The 20,679-nt window shown below is 41.0% G+C and overlaps 1 protein-coding gene across 1 annotated transcript in view; it reads right to left on the bottom strand.

Annotated features, from left to right (window-relative positions):
* The window catches only part of ITK (IL2 inducible T cell kinase), a 63,765-nt gene that overhangs the window by 2,837 nt on the left and 40,249 nt on the right, over window positions 1-20,679 (bottom strand). Inside the window, exons 8-16 of the mRNA XM_070465711.1 lie at window positions 19,679-19,733; window positions 10,904-10,986; window positions 8,791-8,924; window positions 8,332-8,406; window positions 6,550-6,721; window positions 5,963-6,179; window positions 4,653-4,717; window positions 4,444-4,562; window positions 1,339-1,496 (exon numbers count right to left, since the gene is read on the bottom strand). Coding sequence (XP_070321812.1) covers window positions 1,339-1,496; window positions 4,444-4,562; window positions 4,653-4,717; window positions 5,963-6,179; window positions 6,550-6,721; window positions 8,332-8,406; window positions 8,791-8,924; window positions 10,904-10,986; window positions 19,679-19,733 — 1,078 coding nt within the window. The remainder of the gene's footprint in view (window positions 1-1,338; window positions 1,497-4,443; window positions 4,563-4,652; window positions 4,718-5,962; window positions 6,180-6,549; window positions 6,722-8,331; window positions 8,407-8,790; window positions 8,925-10,903; window positions 10,987-19,678; window positions 19,734-20,679) is intronic.

Raw genomic sequence — 20,679 nt, 5'->3', positions numbered from 1 at the left:
AAAATGAGGATAATAATATTATCTATCTCATAAGATTGTTGAGAGAATGAAATAAAGTCATATATAAAATGTAACATAAATAAATGCTAAATAACATCAAAAAAGTAAATATTTGGGTATAAATCTCATAAAATGTGTATAGGATCTATGCTAGGAAAAATATAAAATTCTAAAATAAGATATCAAAGAAGATCTAAGTAAATGGAGAAATATTCCATGTTTGTGTATAGGAAAACTTTATATTGTTAAGGTTACATTTGTTTTCAACTTGATCTATAGATTCAACACAATCACAGTAAGAATCGAGCAACTTATTTTGTAGATAACTGACAAAATGACTCTAAGGTTTATGTGCTGTGCTGTGTTAGTCACTCAGTCCTGTCTGACTCTTTGGGACCCCATGGACTATAGCCCACCAGGCTCCTCTGTCCATGGGGATTCTCCAGGTAAGAATACTGGAGTGGGTTGCCATGCCCTCCTCCAGGGGATCTTCCCAACCCAGGGATCGAACCCAGGTCTCCTGCATTGTAGGTGGATTCTTTACTGTCTGAGCCACCAGGGAAACCCCTAAGGTTTTTTTTCCCCCCCTAAGGTTTACATGGAAAGGTAAAAGACTCAAAATAGCCAACGCAATACTGAGCAAGATGAACACGGTTAAAGGACTGACACTAATTAATTCTATAATAATATTATTATATGGTTTAGTAAAGCTATTTAACATAATTTGATAAATCTACTAAATTCCTATGGTTAGTATTATCTAAATCCTATTTCTAAACTGGATTTTTTTCAAATTCTAGAAATACACTTAAAGTTTTTTAAAAAGTAATTTAAGAATCACAGAATATCTAGTGTTCCTAAGAATAAAATGAAAAAAGATGTGTAAACGCTGTTAAAAAAAAAAAAAGATTTACTATAAAGCTTTAGTAATCAAGAGGCTGTGATGTTGGTGAAAGAATAGACAGATAAATGGAGTAGAGTTAGGATCCCAGAAATAGGCCCGCACAAATGTAATCAGATCTACCCCCTTTAGGATCCCAGAAATAGGCCCACACAAATGTAATCAGATCTACTCCCTTTTCCTTTCTGATAGTATGTTGATGGCTTGTACCATTATATTGCAAATAAAATAATATTTAAGATCTCTGCCAGCTCTTCTAGAGATAGGGAACTCCTTCAGTTAATAGGTGTTCAATGTCATTTTCTTGCTAATCTGTTTTGTCATCCCTACTGCCTCATTCTCTGAGAGGGTTCCTTTCTTTGAGGATGGGGGCAGACCCTGAAGTTACAGATTATAATGTGGGGGAGGGAGAAGGGGAAACCACTTCCTTTACTGACCTCTTTCCAACAATGATTCATGATCTGGTAGATAGGCTGGGAGGCCAGTCGGGGCTTGTATAACCGAAATCCAGTGGTGATATCTTCTACCACCTCTGAGTTGCTTCGGTTTTCATATGGGATTTTGCCTTCACTGAATACTTCCCACATCAGCACACCTATGAGAAATAGTGAATCAAAACAGGTAGTGATAAAGTTCATAGATAACAAACAAACTCACATCTAGAAATCACAGACTCTTTGACGTTAAAATTCAAGTCTCTACCACCAAAATTGTAATGTCAAACCACCTAAGGCTTATTAGGCCCGTACTATTTCTGAAGAACAGAGATTTCCCAACTGAAGAATGTTCAAGCTCAGCCCTTTGTTATATCTATCTCAAATGCTACAACTAAAGCTTGCAGGGGATATAAACTCAAATGTCTACACATGATGTAGATGAATAGAGAAAATGAAGTCTGTATAACAGGGACTAGTGAGGACTGTGGAAAACCAGAAGTCAAAACTTCTGTCCCCAAAGGGAGAGCTGTGATTTAGCTCCAACAAGAATAGGGCAGTTGGGAATGAGGGCTCAGGATTGTCACATTTTTCTGATTTATTTTAAAAGGTAAATCATAAATTGGTAGTTTTAAAATATAAACTCAATTTGATTAAAAAAAATACTGTGTTAACCAAGCAAAACTCTTCAGGTTGTCTTTTTGATCTCTGATTTAATCACTTTTCCTCTTCTGCCTTCAGTAGAAATGTTATACCCAGCTTTACTATGTACTCATATCTATTCATCAGATGTCGAGTGGGAACAGAACTTGCAGGTCACCTAATCTAGTAGTTTTCAAAACAGAGTCCAGAGAACTCAACGGAAGAATTTTGCAAAATATGATCCCTCAAGCGTCTGAAGTCTTGAAAAATCATCTCAGAAATTTGTTCCAGTGGCAGATCCTGGGGCCCAGTCCAGACAACTGGATGAGAATTTCTGAGGGAGCCTCAGAGGTGCCTCAGGAGTTTGGGGAAATTCAGTAAATAAGCTTATTTAACACCCCAAGGTGCCAGGATTTCTAGTGAGATTTCTTTGGAAAATGGGGGTTTGCTGCTCAAAGCTGGCTGGAAAACAGTTGCTTTTATGCAAACCTTGTGATACATTGAGGAACTGAGTAAGGCCCCAAAGAGGTTAGCTGGCTTGTTTAAGATAGTGTAGTTCATTAAGGCAAAAACCTTAAAATGCACGACAAAGCCCAATGGCCTTGAGGCAGGTAGCGAGCTCTCCTCCATCCACATTTCTGTTTCTCAGGGTTGTCTCCCGTTTTCTCACCCCTCCTACTCTGCTTCCATCAGTCAGTCTCATCTTTGGACACTTCAGATGACACGTCCTAGGAAGGGACAGACTTTAAGCTCAATCCTCTAATTATAAGATGCAGCAGCAAAGTCCTAGGCTGACAACCTGTGGCAGAATAAACACCATCCTGAGTCATGGGTGAATGTGACAAAGTGGCCATGGCTGTCAACATTTCTTTATGGAACAACTGGCTTGGTGCAACATGACCAGCCGTAAACATGGAGAGTGGCCACACCCTTCCTAGTTGTATGCACTGGGGAAAAGAGGATCTGAGGTTGCTCTAGTGCAGTTTTATTTCATCTGAGTTCATTCTATACCTTCAGTTTGATTATCAAAGTCATAACTAGGCCTGTTGAACAGAGGAACTACTTTAAGGAACAATTTTTGTTGTTGTTGTGGTTTAGCAGCTAAGTCATATCTATCTCTTTTGTGACCCCGTGGACTGTAGCCTGCCAGGCTCCTCTGTCCATGGGATTTCCCAGGCAAGAATACTGGAGTGGATTGCCATTCCCTTCTTCAGGAGATCTTATGACCCAGGGCTCAAACCTCGGTCCTCTGCATTGACAGGAGTATTCTTTACCACTGAGCCACCTGAGAAGTCAAGGAACAATGTAGAAGGACTCAAAATAAACATACCACTTGGCTGTTGGAAATGGATATTCTAAAGTACTGAAGAAGACTAGTTAGTTCTTTTCCTAAGGGATTTAATTAGTCTTCTCCCTGGTTTCTCCTACTAGTCAATATACTTGGCAAATCTTCCCTTCATATAGAATGACAACATCAAACTCCAAACCATTTCTGTCCAAAGTAGAATCCTTCTTACACTCCAGATCAAAGAGGTTGTCCAGTATAGATTTGTGCACACTTTAATATGCACAGGCTATGATTTACAAAGACATGACACTTCTAGCAGGAACATTTAGTGCTTCTTGTCCCATGGGCATCATTCATTCTTTCATTCATGCCCATTTGCACTTATGAGAATCGAATTCCTTACCATGGCCAGCCAATTTCATTGCCTACATTTCTCCTGCTAAGTCAGTACTGCCTTTTCTTTCGACACACCAAACGTTGGCACTTGCTGCTGCCTTTGTTAGAGACACTGTTTCCTGGATCTTCAAATGGAGACATCTTCCTCTTATCATTCAGCTCTCTGCTCAACAGTCACAGAGAGTCTCAGAGAGGCCTTCCTGGATGGATTCTGCTATTTAATACAGACCCTCGCTCCATTATAGTCACTCTTTGCCCTATTACTGCTTTGTTTTATTCATAGCACTTGCTTACTACTCCCTGACTTGACTTTACACACATATTTGTTAGCTTGTTTACATGACTGTTACCTCTCCTTAAAATTTGGCTCCAAGAGAACAGGAGTCTTTTCTATCCTATGTAACAATGCTTTGTGAACACCCAAATTAGCCCCTGGCATGTAGTAGATGCTCAAAAAATCATTGTTGAATGAATGGATAATATACTTACTGAGGGTTAAAAGTGGGAATAAGCATAATGTTGGAAAAAAACATGGTCCCTGCCTTCCAGGGACTCATATTCTAATCTTCTGACTCCTCCATCTCTTGATCTCACAGCAGCTGTCCTAAGTATCCTTTTTTCATTTTTATTTTTACCCCCATTTCAAAAATAACCAAGAATAAATACAATAATGAGTCTGTAGACTCTCACTGGGATGCCTTCACCATCCCAGCAATTGGACAAATAAAACAGCTGGTGCACAGTCCCAGGTTGTGTGGGTGTGGGGCCAGAATGATACTTACCAAATGACCACACATCTGACTTGCTGCTGTAGCGACTGAAAGAGAAGACTTCTGGAGATGCCCACTTCACTGGGAATTTGGTGCCTGTGGAACTGGTGTATTGGTCATCAAGGACGAACCTGGGAAGAGAGAGGAGAGAGATGGTCCGAGTGTCCTGGGGCCCTGTATCCCATTCCTGAGACTTTGCTGGTACCATATCCCCATGTTACCTTGTCATCCCAAAGTCGGACACCTTGATAACTTGGTTTTCCCCAACTAAACAATTCCGGGCAGCCTGGAGCAGAGACAGGCAAACAAAAGGATAAAGAAAACTTGGTGAGTAATCAGTAATTAAGGAGTCTCCTATAATCACAGTGCTTTGCTTATATGGGAGCAATAAGGAGCTTCACAAATGTTAATTAAGCATCACTAGTGCGCGATGGAAACTGAATGCGTAAGGTCTTTTTATCAGGGTGAGTAAATCTCATGTTTCATCTTCATTCCTGGGATCCTAATCAGAAGAGAAATCCATGGTGTTGTGTAACCAATTATAAGCTCCAGTGAAACCTGATGTTAACCTTAGGGATGGTATGAAGAAGCTGTCATCCATCTGACTAAAGTAAGAATGTATTGAAGTTGCTAATTCTCTTAAAATTATTCCTCAATAGGGAGATGACATGGTCCCTAATTCACATCACAGAATGTCGGATTTGAAGATCCCTTCCCGAATCCCTTGGACTGCAAGGAGATCCAACCAGTCCATCCTAAAGGAGATCAGTCCTAGGTGTTCATTGGAAGGATTGATGCTGAAACTGAAACTCGAGTACTTTGGCCACTTCATGTGAAGAGATGCTGGGAGGGATTGGGGGCAGGAGGAGAAGGGGACGACAGAGGATGTGGTGGCTGGATGGCATCACCGACTCGATGGACATGAGTTTGAGTAAACTCCGGGAGTTGGTAATGGACAGGGAGGCCTGGCGTGCTGTGATTCATGGGGAAGCAAAGAGTCGGATACAACTGAGTGACTGGACTGAACTGAACTGAACTACTGATAAAAGATCCAGTGAGTCTTAAGTTCTAATGTGCCTGCAAATTGCATGGGGTGGACATGTTAAAATGAATATTCCTGAACCTCAACCACCAGAAATTCTGAGGTTGGTTCTAGGATCACCCCAATGTGATCCTGATAGATCTTTGGATAGCATTTTAAGAAAGCATGTACTTGTCAACTTCTCTCATTTTACCAAGAGGATGTGGAGGCATAGAGAGGTTAAGAGGAGCGGCTGTTAGCTTCATTTTGGAAGAATGTAAACTCCAACTCAGAGAGTGAAAGTTAGAGGTGGGGCTGGGAATAAAGCCCAGAACTGAGTCCCATGAGGACCTCCCACAGGGGGTGGAGGAAGGAAGAAGTTGCAATGGGAAGGAAGAAAGCTTGTGCCTTTTTATTGATTCTTGCATTCCCAGTCTTGGTAGTTCTGCATTTCAGTGGGACATGCCCCTTCACCCTGGACTTGCAGGGTTTTGCCCTACATCCTCTTACCAAGTCTCTGTGGATGACACATGCCTCTTCCAGGTAGGCCATGCCCTCACACACGTCCAGACACATGCCCAGCAGGGTCTCCGCGGCAAAGAGCCCCCTCTGGCTACGCAGGTAATCTGACAGGCAGCCGTGTTCCATGAACTCAAACACCAGGCAGATGGGGGCCTGCTCCAGGCATACTCCATAGAGCTGGACTAGTTTGGGGTGAGAGAGTTTCCTGGAGAAAAATGGCAAGAGTTGAGATGGTCTCAACTCAAAATTCAGTTTCCCAGTACACTCCCTCCCTCAAACAAAAATGTCTCATTGAGCTGAAGAATGGCATGGACTCAGCTGGTGTGTGTGAGGACAACGAAGGTCAGTGTGACTGGCATGCGTGGAACCAGAGGAGAGATGGGTAGGAATGTAATTAAGGAGTGGGCAGGGCCAGACCATGGAAGGCCTTCTAGACCACAGTGAGGAGCTTGGTGTTATTCTCCATGCCATAGGAAGCCATCGCTGGACTTGGGCAGGGAGGTGGCATAAGATGATGTTAGAATGGTATTTAAAGATCAAAGTGCTCTCTGTGTACTGTTGTTTAGGCCACTCACATCATGATTTCAGCCTCCTCAATGAAATCCTCTTCTGACATAGCCCCTTCTTGAATGGTTTTGATGGCCACCTTGTCCTTGTTGAGCCAGTAGCCAAGATGTACCAACCCAAACTGCCCACTGCCAATCTCCTGCACAAAAGTGAGCTCTGAGGGGTCAATTACCCATTTCCCTGGAAGAGAAAGAGAGGGGTTTCCAGAGTTGGCAAGCAGTAGATACGAGGTATAGGACTACCAGGAAACTATACTGCTCTATATATAGAGTGTTAGACTATCGTTAATGTAGCTCAAAGGTGGCAAATGGTATAAGCCCTCATACTTAGAACTATAGATAGGTAAAATTATCTTCTTTTCCAAATAATAACATAGACTATGCACTGAAAACCAAGAAAAAATGTGTGTGGGGATGATTACATGGAAAGAGGAAGGAGGATGGCATCAGTTGAGATATTAAAGCCAATCAAAGGGTTCTAAGGAACCAATCATTTCCTATACATGATTGAAAATTGTTATTGTCATTTTTCATGTAGAGAAAGTTTTATTTGAATTGGTCATTCATTCATTCATTTATCCATCAAGAGCATCCATTTTGTAGACAGCACTTGTTAGGCCTTAGCAGAGGTAAGGGTAAGGTAGTGGATTCCAAGAGGAGGGGTACAGAGATGCAGGCCAGCACAGTCTAGAACAAGGTATGTGCTCAACAAATGCTCAATAAATGAATAAAAAGAATCTGAATCTCAACCTCCATGCTGACAAAAATGAATGGGTTCATAAAATACTCCCTGGGCTTCCACCCAGCATGAACACATTAGGATTCCACAGGTATTAGAGCTACTTTATTTTTGTCAGGAGGCTAAGGGACACTATCCTCTCCTGACGCTTGGTCTAGTACCATAAACAGTTCAGTTTCTACCTCTCTGAGGCAGAGACTCAACAGGCAACAGTACCAAGCACCCACAGTGTGCAGACATGGTGCTGGTTACAGATGAGGAGCCCATGGCGACATTTCTCAAAGTATCACCCTCTAATCCCTGGTGTCAGAATCACCCAAGGCCTTTGCTGAAAATGCAATTCCAGGACCCAACCGTCAGGGATTGCATTTTGGTAAGTGCTGGGTTGGGGTCAGGAGTCAATACTTTTCATAAGCATCCTAGATAACTTGAATGCCCACCGAAGTTTGAGGACCACCAATCTAAAAGATACAACTTGAAAGTTACATCAGCCTTCTCCTCAGCCAGCACAGTTTGGATCAGGGTATGTCTGCATCCCCAAATGCCTTCAGGTTCCAGGCAGAAAGTACAAGGGGGTGAAATAGTTTCATAGGGGAGGAAGGAAAAGTAAGGCCCAAGGCCCTGGAGATGTATGCCCTGCCTAAAAGCATTCAAAAAATTTTAACACAGTGCTATGCGGACACACACTTCTGAATGCTGCTAGCTTATAGCACCTGCAGTGGACTGATAGCCAATAAACTAGATGATACAGACGTTCTAGAAGATAGGTAGGAACACAGTGGTATAGCATTGGTTTCTCATAGCACTGAGTGGAATGCTCTGTACAGAGTAGGTGCTCAGCAAACACTTGATTGATATGACCTAGATAAATGTGCATCTGTCTATCTATCTTACACACATTGTAAATGTTCATTTGTATATACCATCTCCGGATATATAGTGTACTTGTTTAATGATCATTTTAAGTCTGGGGAAGTCCATTCACAATTTGCCCCAGACCTTTAGGGATATGAATTAGTGCAAATGAATACCATTCCCAAATGCACTCTTACCATATCTCAGCCCTGCGGTGACTGGGGCTTTCTGCCTCCAGGAGCAAACTGGATACCGGAGTCTAGTGACCAGGCCTGGGTTGATTAAAAAGTGAAAGACAGTCATTAGAGCTTTACTGAAGCAGCCATCTGAGTCAAATCACCAGGAAGAAAAAAGTGTAATCCAATGCAAGAGCTATTTTTACTCTGGAAAACAAATTCCAAAGCCACAATCACTGATATTACACTTTCCCTGAGAGGACCTGTAATATTGCAGGTGGGTAGGTGGTTGGTGAAATCTCATGATTCTAGCAGCAAAATCTGCTAATGGAAAATATGTAATCAAATATTTGGCATCCTTTGGTATCGGTATAAATCGTTACTATTTATAGTTGGTTTGTCTGGAATGATGGGTGTTTGTCACTTTTCTCCATGTTCCCCTGCAAGGGCCCCCCCTCTGCCCTTGTCCTGAGAACTCACCTCCTCCGTTGTGCTGGTGATAATTGATGAGGAGAGGGATGGAATCAAACACATACTTTTCAGCCACGTAATATCGCTTGGGGTTGTCATTTGTTTCTTTGATGTGATAATGCTTTATACAGGGGTTGTTCTCACTTAAACAAATGAGACACGCAGTCATTACTAAGAAGCAATGTTTGGACACAGAAATATCTACTGGTAGCAGTATCCTAGTAGCTTTGCTCTTTACCCTCTCACAAGCATGGCAGATATGTTTTAACTTTTATGTCAGTCTTGACAGGTTGGCCCTGAGTGGTGTATGAAGGAAGATTCTGAGGGTGTGTCTGGACCCAGTTGTGATTGGTCCCATGATGGACTGGTGATGTTTCTCCCCAAACCATGAAATGGGGGAAGGTCTTGTATCCATCCCCCATGATCTTATATCCATGCCCCAGGGGATGGCATGTTTGCCTTCTCTGCTGTGTGGATTTAACTAATCATCAGTACATGTTCAGAAAGCATCTCAGCCCCATTGTACTTATTTAACTTTGCATAGCAGAGTTAAAATAGCTGCCTTGACTGCCATTCATAAAAGATCTGCTTGCCAGGTTGGTACTTGGTTGGCTTCTGAGAAGTGGGATTTCAAAAGGGCTTCCACCATTCTCTAACTGGTACGGATGTGCCTAAATTGTTTACATAAACAATGAGGTTTATGCTCAACATTTACTTTTTTTCTGGGAGTCTCGAATTTTGCTAGGTGCCAGGCCGAGGGTACCTACATGACCAGCCGCCAGTGAAAACTCTGGGTGCTGAGTCTCTGGTGAGCTTCCCTGGTGACACATTTCACCCTGTTGCGGCCTTGTTGCTGGAGGAATTGAGCACGTCCTGTGTGGTCCACTAGGAGAGGACTCCTGAAAGCGTGCATTTGGCTTTCTTTGGGTTCTGCCCCACGTGCCTTTCCCTCGTGCTGCTTTTGCTTTGTATGCTTTCACTGTAAAAAGTCTTAGCCTTGCACCATATCCTGAGTCCTTGAGCCTTCCTAATGAATCGCTGAATCTGGGGTGGTCTTAGGGACTCCCAACACAGACTATTTCTCATTGTTTTTCCATCATCCTTTTGGAGCCCCCGGCCCCCCAGCTATGGCAGAGGCACGGCCCCTTGGTGATGGGCATTACCTTTTTTCTCAACCTTGGACAGACCCTTCCTCTTCACCACCTGGCTACACCCTGCTCTTGCTTCAAGTCTTACTGAGGTCCTTCATCCTCCAGCAAGTATTCCCTGCATTGTGTGTGATGCTCAATCACGTCCGACTCTTTGCAACCCCATGGTCTATAGCCAGCAGGCTCCTCTGTCCATTGGATTTCCCAGGCAAGAATATTGGAGTGGGTTGCCATTTCCTTCTACAAAGTGTTTGTTCCCTGAGGACACCTGAAAAGTTACTTTTCTCTTACTGGACTTTGGTCATTGCCACACTGCTTAGTTCTTACTGACTTTCTAGATAGAAAAAAAATTGTGACCTGGCTAGGCTTCTAGACAGTTTACAGAGAAGACTGCGGTCTGAGGAGCATAGACCAGCGGTGAGGGTTTTGCAGTCAGCCAACTGGAACATGAGGGCAGCTTGACCTCTGATGTTCTATTGCCTCAGAAGGGGCCATCAGCTCTGTGTGTGAAAGGATCATAGTAGTACCTGCCTTTGGGGCTTATTATGGTTGGAAATGACCTATAAGGTTCTTGCACATAGTAAGGACTCAATAAATGGGGGGTAGTTTTATCAGCAGAGCCAGAACTAGAATTCTTTTTTCTTGCTTGCAAAGTATCTTTTTGTTATTCTTTGGATTAAGTTATAAACTTGTATTAAATACAGGGCTAGATATTTTATTTCATTAGAGCTCTGGACTCAGGGATGCTAACTGGGGCAAGAACCTGGCATACAGGCCCAGCTCTGTCATTTTCCAGTTAAGTGAGTTCAGTTATGTTGTTAATCTCCCTGGCCTTGGTTTTCTCAGAGGGATCAGGGACAAGGCATTGTTTCTAAGACCCTATGCCTCATCCACTGTCTGACATTGCTGTGTGTGGCTTGTTGATCCCCCACCTCAGTACCATGCCTCCCCACTTTGCTGAGTTAGCACCATACCTTACGATGGCCTTGGTGAAAACAGACACGGTGTATGTCCCTGGAGTCCTGGAATCTCGTACCATAAAGGCTCCTTCTTTGCCCTGGAATGGTTAATAAGAATGAAAAATCAGTGATCAGGAAATCAGGCTTGTGTATCTAGCTCCACTTTCTTGCCCTTGAAAGGAGGAAATACCATAGGCCAGCTTGGCACAAAGCGGCCTCTCAGCAGTAATGCCTACCATTTCACATATTCATTCAAGAGACATTTTCTGAGCTCCTACTGTGGGTCCAAGACTATTGTAGTGATGACATAAACAGTAAACAGAGGCAAACAGACGCAAATTCTGCCTTCCTGGGGCTCATTACAGATATTATCTAACCCTGACCACAACATTGCAAATTAGATGTTGTCATCCTCGATTTCCTGATGAAGATGCTGAGTGCTGCAGAGCTGAAGTGATTTTCTCATGACCTCCAAATGTAGGGGGCAGACCGGGAGTTTGAACCTTGAATATGGTGGGTGAGCAAAATCCTTGATCATTCTACTTATCCATGGTGCCTCCATTCAACAAATGTTAGAAGCCACTTGTCCATTCCCCATAAGGGCACAAAATTTCTGTCAAGGAAGATTCATCAGTTCCTTAATGGGAATATATATTGTAGACCCTTTTTCAAGTGCTGTTTTTGCTGCAGGGCAAAAGGAGAAAGAACATGAAGCTGCTGGTTGTAAGAGGGAAGTGCAGAGAAGGGGGAATTCTCCAAAATATACCCTCTACCCCACTGACAATTTTGCCCGTGCTGATGAAATAAGTACAAACAAATGGAGACACCAGTTTATTCATTCCTGGTAGGACCTTTAAAAATCTTAACTCTGATTTTGAGTACTTTGTGTCCAATGCTCTGTTCCTGTCTAGCTGTCAATCTGTGCTGGTGACATTTGCAAAACTTATTTCTGTGGTTCACTTAACTTAGACATAGTGAGGGCCATAAGTGAAGGCCAGAGAGGGACAGAAGCCTTGTGAGGCAGGCATACACTTGAGATACATGGAGCAAAGTATGTACAATTTAGAACAACATAAGGCCCTAATCCCAAAGGTGGGTCATCTGCCCATAAACATAATACACATAGATGGTTATACTAATTGTTTGAATCCTAGAATCTCAGGGTTAGAGAAGATCACAGAAAGATTTTCTACCCCAGAATTATCCCAACCTCAGTACTATGGACATTTGGGGCCTAGTATTTTTTGGTTGAGGGGACTGTCCTGTGCATTATAGAATGTTTAGCAGCATCTCTGGCCTCTATCAACTGGATGCTAGACATTGTCACATGTTCCCTTGGGGACAAAGTCACCCTTGGTTGAAAATCACTGATCTGGCCTAAGCCCCTGTGCCCCAAACTTTATTGATGATCATAAAATCATGTGAAGAATCTAAAGCACAAAACAAGACAAGGCAAAACAATGACCACAAGCAGTTGGCCACACTCCCCTTGATACCTACACACTTAGAATCTCCAGGACTGGGACCCCGGGGCCTGAACTTTTAAAAGGCTTATGGACATTCAGATTTTGTCTCTACTGACTCAACCAAATATACATTTCTTACTTATAACCTTCCTGATGGGTAGTCTCTGTCTTTTGAAAGAGCACTCATGGTTGGAAAGCTCATCCTCACACAGAAATGTAACCTGCTTCCTTTGACTTGGCCCTAAACCTGCAGAGCAGCATGTGTAGGGGACAGTTGGCCCTTACATCATTGTGCGTTCTTGCCAAACCTTTTACTCCATAAGCTCTCTGAGTTTCCCCAAACTCTTCATCTCTCTGCTGGGAGTTTCAAGAGTCTATTTTGAAATTTGAGGGTGGTGGAGGGTAGGGGAGTTTGATGAAAGTGGTCAAAAGGTACAAACTTCTAGTTATAATATAAATTTGGGGAACATCATGTACAATATGGTGACTGTAGTTAACAATACTGTATTGTATATTTGAAAGTTGTTTAAGACCTTAAAAGTTCTCATCACAAGAAAAAAATGTAGCTATGTGTGTAGATTAATGTTAACTACATTTATTGTACATTTTGCAATATATACATAAATCAAATCATTAAGTTGTATACCTTCAACTTATGTCATTGGTCAATTATATCTCACTAAAACTAGGAAAAGAAAGAAATTTGAAGCTGACACCTGAATCTTCAGGTCTCTGTTTTACTCTTGACCTTCCTTTCTCAAGGTTGTGAGGTAGGGCTGCCCTAGCTATTGCCTAAAAGCAGGGGAAGAATTGATGAAAATATAGAAAGCTACTACATTTCTTTTTATGAGATGTCATAGTATTCGAGGACAGTCCTAGTATTCTGTCTTTGTACACACAGAATTTACTTTAATGATTCTGTACTTCATGAATTTTTTTAAAATGTAAGAAAATGAGTTGTAAATCTTTCTGGACCAATAGAGTACCTTATACACCTCTTATATATAGCCTTCCACATTGTCCACAATGTATTGTGTGCATGACCTTGGACATGGTTAGGCCAGAGGAGAACTAACCAGATTCTTAGTTTCTATTTCTCAGATATGAATGTAAACTGTTTATCCAGTGCAATAGGAAAGACCCTTCTAACTTGCTTGCAAATAATTCTTTTAAAAAACTTGACTTCCCCCATGTTGGGATCAGTAGTGAATTCAATTTCTGAAGTAAAGCTGAGCTATATGACACCAAAAAAAAAAAAAAAAAAAAAAATCCCAGATTAGTTCATTAGAATTTAAAATAGCTTTTGAAGCCTAATTTAGATACCATGAAATGATCCTTGTTTAAGTGTACAATTTAATGCTTTTTATCAAAATCAATGAGTTATGCGACCATCACCATGATCTAACTTTAGAATATTTTAATCTCTCCCAAAAAACACCTCGTAATCATTTGCACCCCTGCCACATTAATTTGCCTTCTTTATAGATTTGCCTAATTTAGAAATTCCATATAAATGAAATTGTATAACATGTGGTCTCTTTTGACTGGATTCTTACTCTTAGCATATTGTTTATAAGGTTCATCAACTTGTAACATATATCAATACTTCATTCCTTTTTATGGCTGCATAATTTTCTTTTGTATGGATCACACCACATTTTGTTTATCTGTGCATAAGTTGCTGAGCATTTGGGCTGTTTTAACCTTTGATATTGTGAACAGTGAATCTGTGTCTGGCTTCTGCTGCTGCTGCTGCTGCTGCTAAGTCGCTTCAGTCGTGTCCAACTCTGTGCAACCCCATAGATGGCAGCCCACCAGACTCCTCCATCCCTGGGATTCTCCAGGCCAAGAACACTGGAGTGGGTTGCCATTTCCTTCTCCAATGCATGCATGCATGCTAAGTCGCTTCAGTCGTGTCCGACTCTGTGCAACCCCAGGGACAGCAGCCCACCAGGCTCCTCTGTCCATGGGATTCTCCAGGCAAGAATACTGGAGTGGGTTGCCATTTTTTTCTTCAACTCAACATCATGTTTATGATATTCATCCATAAATTACATAGCATCACTTGTCTTCAAAAGTTTTCCCCTTTCACTAAATATTGAAGTTTTTGCTCTTGCCTCATTGAAATGTGATGGATTAAATTCAGGGCAGGAAGAAATCAAGCTTTAGCCAAAGCAGACATTATCTGCATTTGTAACGTATTCTAAAGGGACGAAACAAAGACCAAAAAGGCCTGAATTTTATCAGCTATCTGTGAAGAAAGGAGTGGGAATATCTCTTCTATTTAATTAAGAATGTTTTTTTGTTATTTTTATTCTTTAAAAGAAACCATTATTATTTTTTATAAATTTGTGATGAGAGAGGGGTTTAACTGTTAAGAGTAAACTGATCCATAGACATCAGACAAAAGAGAAGTAAGGTTTGCAGTCAGCTCTGCCAAGGACAGGAGGCTGGCAGAGCTCTTCCTCCACCGTAGTTGCTCTAGGTGGCATTAAGCACTAGTAACAGGAAACTCTGGTTTGGGGCTGAGGCAGTCCAGGGTGTGGGGAAAAGGAGGCATCCGGCATGTACCTTATCACCTACTTCCTGTAAGGGGCTCAGAGGAAGTTACAACCACCAAGAACAAGGGTCTTTGCTCCTATCACTGCCATGCATGGGGCACTGATCTGTGCAGTGTAGCCAGAGTGGGTTGGGGAGTGGGCTTGTTCCTATGGGATATAGTCAAGGTCTCAGGTCATCTTTTACTATTTTATCTAGAAAAATAAAGATGAAACAATAGGAAAAAATGTGCCAAGGATGGGAAATATACAGATAGGAAAATAGACTTTAACTCACATATTCCCTTATTAACTACGTGTGTGCATGTGTGTACATGAGTGTGTGTATATGTGTGTGTGTGTGTGTGTGTGTATGTGTGTGTGTGTGTATGAAGAAGTGTCCCTGCTTTAGTCCAGACTGACACTAATTTACTGTCTAGATTTGGCCCTGTTTACTCCCCTGTGGCACAAAGGGGATGGGTCAGATACTCTTTAAAAGCAATTATAGCTCTAACAATTTATAGTTCTGTGAATTACAGATGTTTCCAGATTCAATGTATGAGCTTCAGTTTTCTCAGTCATAAAACAACTTTTGCAAGATGGTTGGGAGAATTAAAGTGCATAGAACAGTTCCTGGAGTATAATACCAGAACAAGGACTATTAGGACTATCATCAGCCATTATTATCACATGTCATGGTATGCCATCCGTTAGAAGTATTAATGCCATTGCCTGCTTTCTTTTGAGATATGTTGACTATGTTAGGAATGTCCTTCTTTCTTTCTGTCCATATGGTTTGAAGGGAACCTTACAGAAGATAATCTTGACACACGGGGTAGCTTATTGTGAAAAATACAGGCTGGTAACTTATATCTTTGTTATGCTGCATTACAATCTGAATGTCTCTGACATATTACTACTCTTCATTCTGGAGGTGGTTCATTTCTTCCCTTAAAACAATTCTTCTGTGGACTCAATATTGCATCTTTAACTAATAACACCTTAGAATCATGGAAATATCATAAATAATGTCTTAGAAAAGGCTCCTGCCCAAAATTCAGGTCACTCAACATGTGCAATGCTGTAAGGTATCAAGTACCTGCTTGCCAGGAATTCACCCTCTACCTAAATGGGTTACACAGAAGAGAGACTGCTGAGGTCCACAGCTGAGTGAAAAGAGAGCTACTGGAGATGTCAGGACACTGCAGCATAAGAGTTCAAAGATGGGAAAAACCACATTCCACCGTTTGTGAGAGGGAAAACATGAGGAAGTTCTTAGAGGAGGTGCTATCTGAAGAACTGATAATATACACTAAGAGTTGTTTTCTGTGGTTCTGAAATTTGGCTAAGTCCCAGAATCACCTGAGTACCAATTTCCAAGTTCTGACTGGTGAGGGCTGATATCCTAGAATTTGTATTTTTTAAAAGCTCCAAACAATGCTCATGACTGGCCAGCTTCTCCCAAAACATAGTTATTAATTTCAAAAACATTTCTTAAGCATTTGCTGTATTCATTCACTCAACAAATATTCAATGAGCAACTACTATGTCATAGGTACAGTTCTGAGGTCCTATGTACAGTAGGAACAAGATAAAGGGTTTATATTCTAATGGTGAAATATGTTTGGGACAGTACCTTGAGAGACTTAGTTAATAAAAATGAAATAAATCCATTTTTGGTCAATAAAAGTGAACCAATCCATCTTTTAAGGGTCCTATAATTGTTAGAAAAGGAGACACTAAATACACCCCTGAAAAAGTTCTGTTGACATTTTAAACATCATACAATACAGGGACCCACTGAAGTTTGCCTGTATCTGACCTAAGGAAGCAGAGAGGATTTGGCTAAGTAGTTTAGAATATTAATAAAGAAGAATGTCTCAACTGCTCTAGCAAGCAGAGTGTATTTAAATGCCTCCAAAGAACTGCTGTAAAATAGAAATCATCTTTTGCTAACCATTAATGTGAGCTTTTTTAGGTGTCCCATGGGCATACTTCATTAACCATTGTGTGATTAAAAATAAAAAAACTGTACTTGTTTAAATTCAGTGTAACTCTTATTACGGATTCTTATTGGTTAATTTAACAATTTATTATATCATCCAACAACATAGGTGCTGAGTAGGCCACATATATATCACAAGGTGACTTGAAAAAATACAGGTTCCCAGAAGTTAACCCTGAAGAGTCTGATTCTGTAGGTCTGGGCTGGGGCCTGGGAATCTTTATTTTTAAAAATTCCCTAGTGGTTCTAATGGGTACTCTATTGGGAAGCACAGGGAATAATTAAGTGCTGAGTTGGGGTGGAACCAAGGGGAAACCAGAGTCTAGTAATGACTCACCTTAATTCCTCTTACTCCATGAAATCTTTCTAATTCCTTCTAGAATCTGCTCAAAATTCTGAGAGTCCTGAAAGCCTCCTGCATATGCTCAGTGTATCTTAGATTCTTCTCTCTCTCTTCAGAGTTTTTCTTGTTTCCCGATAGTGTCTATGATAGTGTCTATTGAGGTCAAAGATCCTATCTCAAGTGTCTTTTATGTGCTTAGTTCTGTGCTCAGCAAAATGGTAAGGTATGTGAGTTTATACTGAGAAATCCTAATAAAGGAAATGGCGCAGACATGTCATAATCATGATAGGTGATAATTGAGACAGCCAACATCATACAGACTGCCTGTTATACACCCGTCACTGGTAAACACACAAACAACTGAACTTGCCCTCTTTGATGTGAACAAGCTGCCCACGGGCACCTTGTCCTCTTTGCATGCTTACCGGCAACTTAATCAAGGGAGAAGTTCACTGCTTCAAAATATGACTGTGGGCTCGCCTTCTCCCTCCCCAATTTCCTCATATAGAAATTTTATTTTTGCCTTTGATAGAATGAATTTATTATCATTTTCAAGTTTCCCTTGTGCAAAAGTAAATAGTACATTAATAATCAACTCTATACCTTTAGATTATTCTTTGATGGTATTCATCATCTTTCCACCTTCTCATCACAGCCCTTCGTTCTCTACTCGAAATCTTCCCAGGTCCCTTTCTCTAAGCTCAGCCCTAGTCACTCTCCAAACCAGTAATGGTTGCCTGTTGGGGTGATCAACTGTCCTGGTTTGTCTGGGACTGAGTTGGTGGTTGGGGTGGTTCTGGGACCATCGAACTCTCAGTTTTAAAACTGGAACTGTTCCAGGCAAACCAGGATACATTGGTCACTCCAGCTTCATTCCATCCAAGAGAGGTTTGCAGTTTAAGATTCTTAAAGATATGAAATACCTTCAAACTATAACCGGAAAATAGTATGTGGTGAAATGGCAGAATCACGGTTGACATTTCAGCATAGGGAGACTAGTCCCTCCATCAACCCCTGCCTACTGTTTACTGATCTCACTGGTGAGGCTGTGTTGAGCCTGGGTTATTAACATTATCTGAATTTAGACTCACTCAGAGATATTTTTCTCTGAACTACTAATGCCTGTACCCTATCCACTAGAGATTATGATTTCATGAGTCTGAGGTGGGGCCTTGTCATTGGTACTTCTGAAATGTTTCCCAGGTGATTTTAATGTGCAGACAGGCTTGTGAACCACTGCTCTAAGCAAATAAGCTGATAAATTGACTTCTCTGTAGAAAGCTTTCTCTCAGTACCTCCATGCATTTGGTTTCTCTGCAAGAGCCCCCAATGTGCAACTTTCAGGGTTACTCTAAATGTGGTGTGTGGATGGGTGCCAGCTGGCGAACTGTTACTGCTCTACCACCAGACAAAAAAAGAAATTGAGAGGAATCATTTAGAATCTTTTTGTAGCGACCTAATACTAATAAAAAATGGGACTTGCATTATTTTTTATGTCTTTGCTTCTTATTTTTGCTTTTTCCCCCTATGAATTCATTTTTCATTGAATTTGCATAAGTCTGTGACAAGTGGAAATTAAGAACCAACCACAGAAAGTAATCCATTACCACAGATACTTTGAGAGGCACAGCTTTAGAGTAATAAATGATCTTCTGATCCAGGAAGAGAGGGGTTCCCTTGCATGCCAGTCAGTTGATGGCAGCTTCCTTGAGTGCTGTTTTGAGCAGGATCCCAAAGCCATGAACTCTGATCAACAGGGTCGGCCACAGGACCAAGACTAGAGAGTGGCAGTATGAGCCTAGGTCGTTGTCATCTCTGACTTAGTCCAGTGCCTCCCTTGAACTCATTGAGAAACTGTGGCCCAGAAGGAAGAAGAGATGTCCCAAGGTCACACACTGAGTTGGAGCCAGAGCGGGGGCCAAGACTTTCCCCACCACACCGTGCCTTCTTTCTTCACTTCCCTCTCTCCCTCAATCCTGACACCCCTAGGTGAGATCAGTCCTGGTCCTCACACTATATGGCTCTGGAGAAGAACAGTTGTTTGAAAAATAAGTTAAAAACAAGTGATGTATTTCCTCTAGTTCCACACACAGCTCAGCCAGGAGGAATCTGAATCACAGCCACCCCTGACCTAACCGGAGAGGCAGGCAGGGAAGACCAACCCCAAGCTCTCCAGGGCCAGCCATCGTGGCGGCAAAGACCACCCACTGACGTGGTGGCCGTATTCACATGTTAATACCAAGACCTTTGATCCTCTCCAGGTTTCTTATACTGATGTATGCTAAGCCTGTAAACCCCCAAAATACTTTTATACTTGTACCAGACATCACTTTAATCCAACACATCAGCTCACTGCATTAGCACAAACCACAACCTGGCTGACAAAAAGTAGCACAATTCATTTTATTTAAAGCCACAAGATAGGTTAAAGAGACTTACTGTGTCCAAAAGAAGTTTTTCAGCTTTGTCTCGGCTGATATTCTTATTGTACCACCTGAAAGCAGGAACAAGTCATAGAAAAATGATATTTAAAAAATTTAATTATTTACTTATGAAAGACAATAACTGAGAATTTTTTGTTCTTTTTGCTTCTACCAATACTTTCAAACTCAAAAGCAAAAGTATGAACCATTTCCAGGTAATACAATGTTTAATTGGAAGGGAACAAATGAATCAGAAGTGGTAAAATGTTGATAATTGTTGAAGCTGTGGGGTTTTGAGTACATGGAGGTTCATTATATTTTTCTCTCCACTTTTGTGCATGTTGGAAATTTTCCTTATTAAAATTTTAGAAAACATTTATCTTCTGCTCTATTTTGTAGGTCAGTGGATGGTTATAAGTAGAATGATGCTAGTACAGCTATAAAAGTTGAACATAAATTTGAAAGTGTAGCAAATATCTTTTAAAAATGATCGTAGCATTTTCTTCTATAAGACTGGTTTCCAAGATCTTCTGCAAAATAATTATGTTTTTCCCAGCTGCAGAAAAGCTCCTGTATAAATAACATTGACAGTGTCCCATAAGGCTAGTTTATCTTTGTTAAAAATGCAAATATAGAAAAACCTTAGGTATTGCTACATTCCTTGTGAAATGAGTGCCAAATTTATTTGTTGAATAAACTAAAAATTTTTAATGGATGTATTCTGCTAAAAATAAGGTAAACATTCACATATTTTCTACTTTTACAAAGTTTACTGACCTGAGATTGAACTTCAAAGTTAGTTTAAAAGGAAAATGTGTCATGGGGTTCATGTAATAACACAATATTGCTTAATTTTGTGTTTCTGATTTTATCATACAACTGTTTTAATTTCTTAAGATTTCAGGCTAATTTTCTCAGGATAAGTGGCTCATCTCTTCTCTGAAGAAGTTTTAAAATCAAATTTTCTATGATCAATTTGAATAATAGATTAAATATATAAATAGAAAAAAAAGATAA

Source organism: Odocoileus virginianus, chromosome 3, assembly GCF_023699985.2.
Source record: "Odocoileus virginianus isolate 20LAN1187 ecotype Illinois chromosome 3, Ovbor_1.2, whole genome shotgun sequence".
Taxonomy (NCBI): domain Eukaryota; kingdom Metazoa; phylum Chordata; class Mammalia; order Artiodactyla; family Cervidae; genus Odocoileus; species Odocoileus virginianus.
Note: the sequence above shows the minus strand (reverse complement) of the source record. Positions and strands in the feature narration are given on the sequence as shown.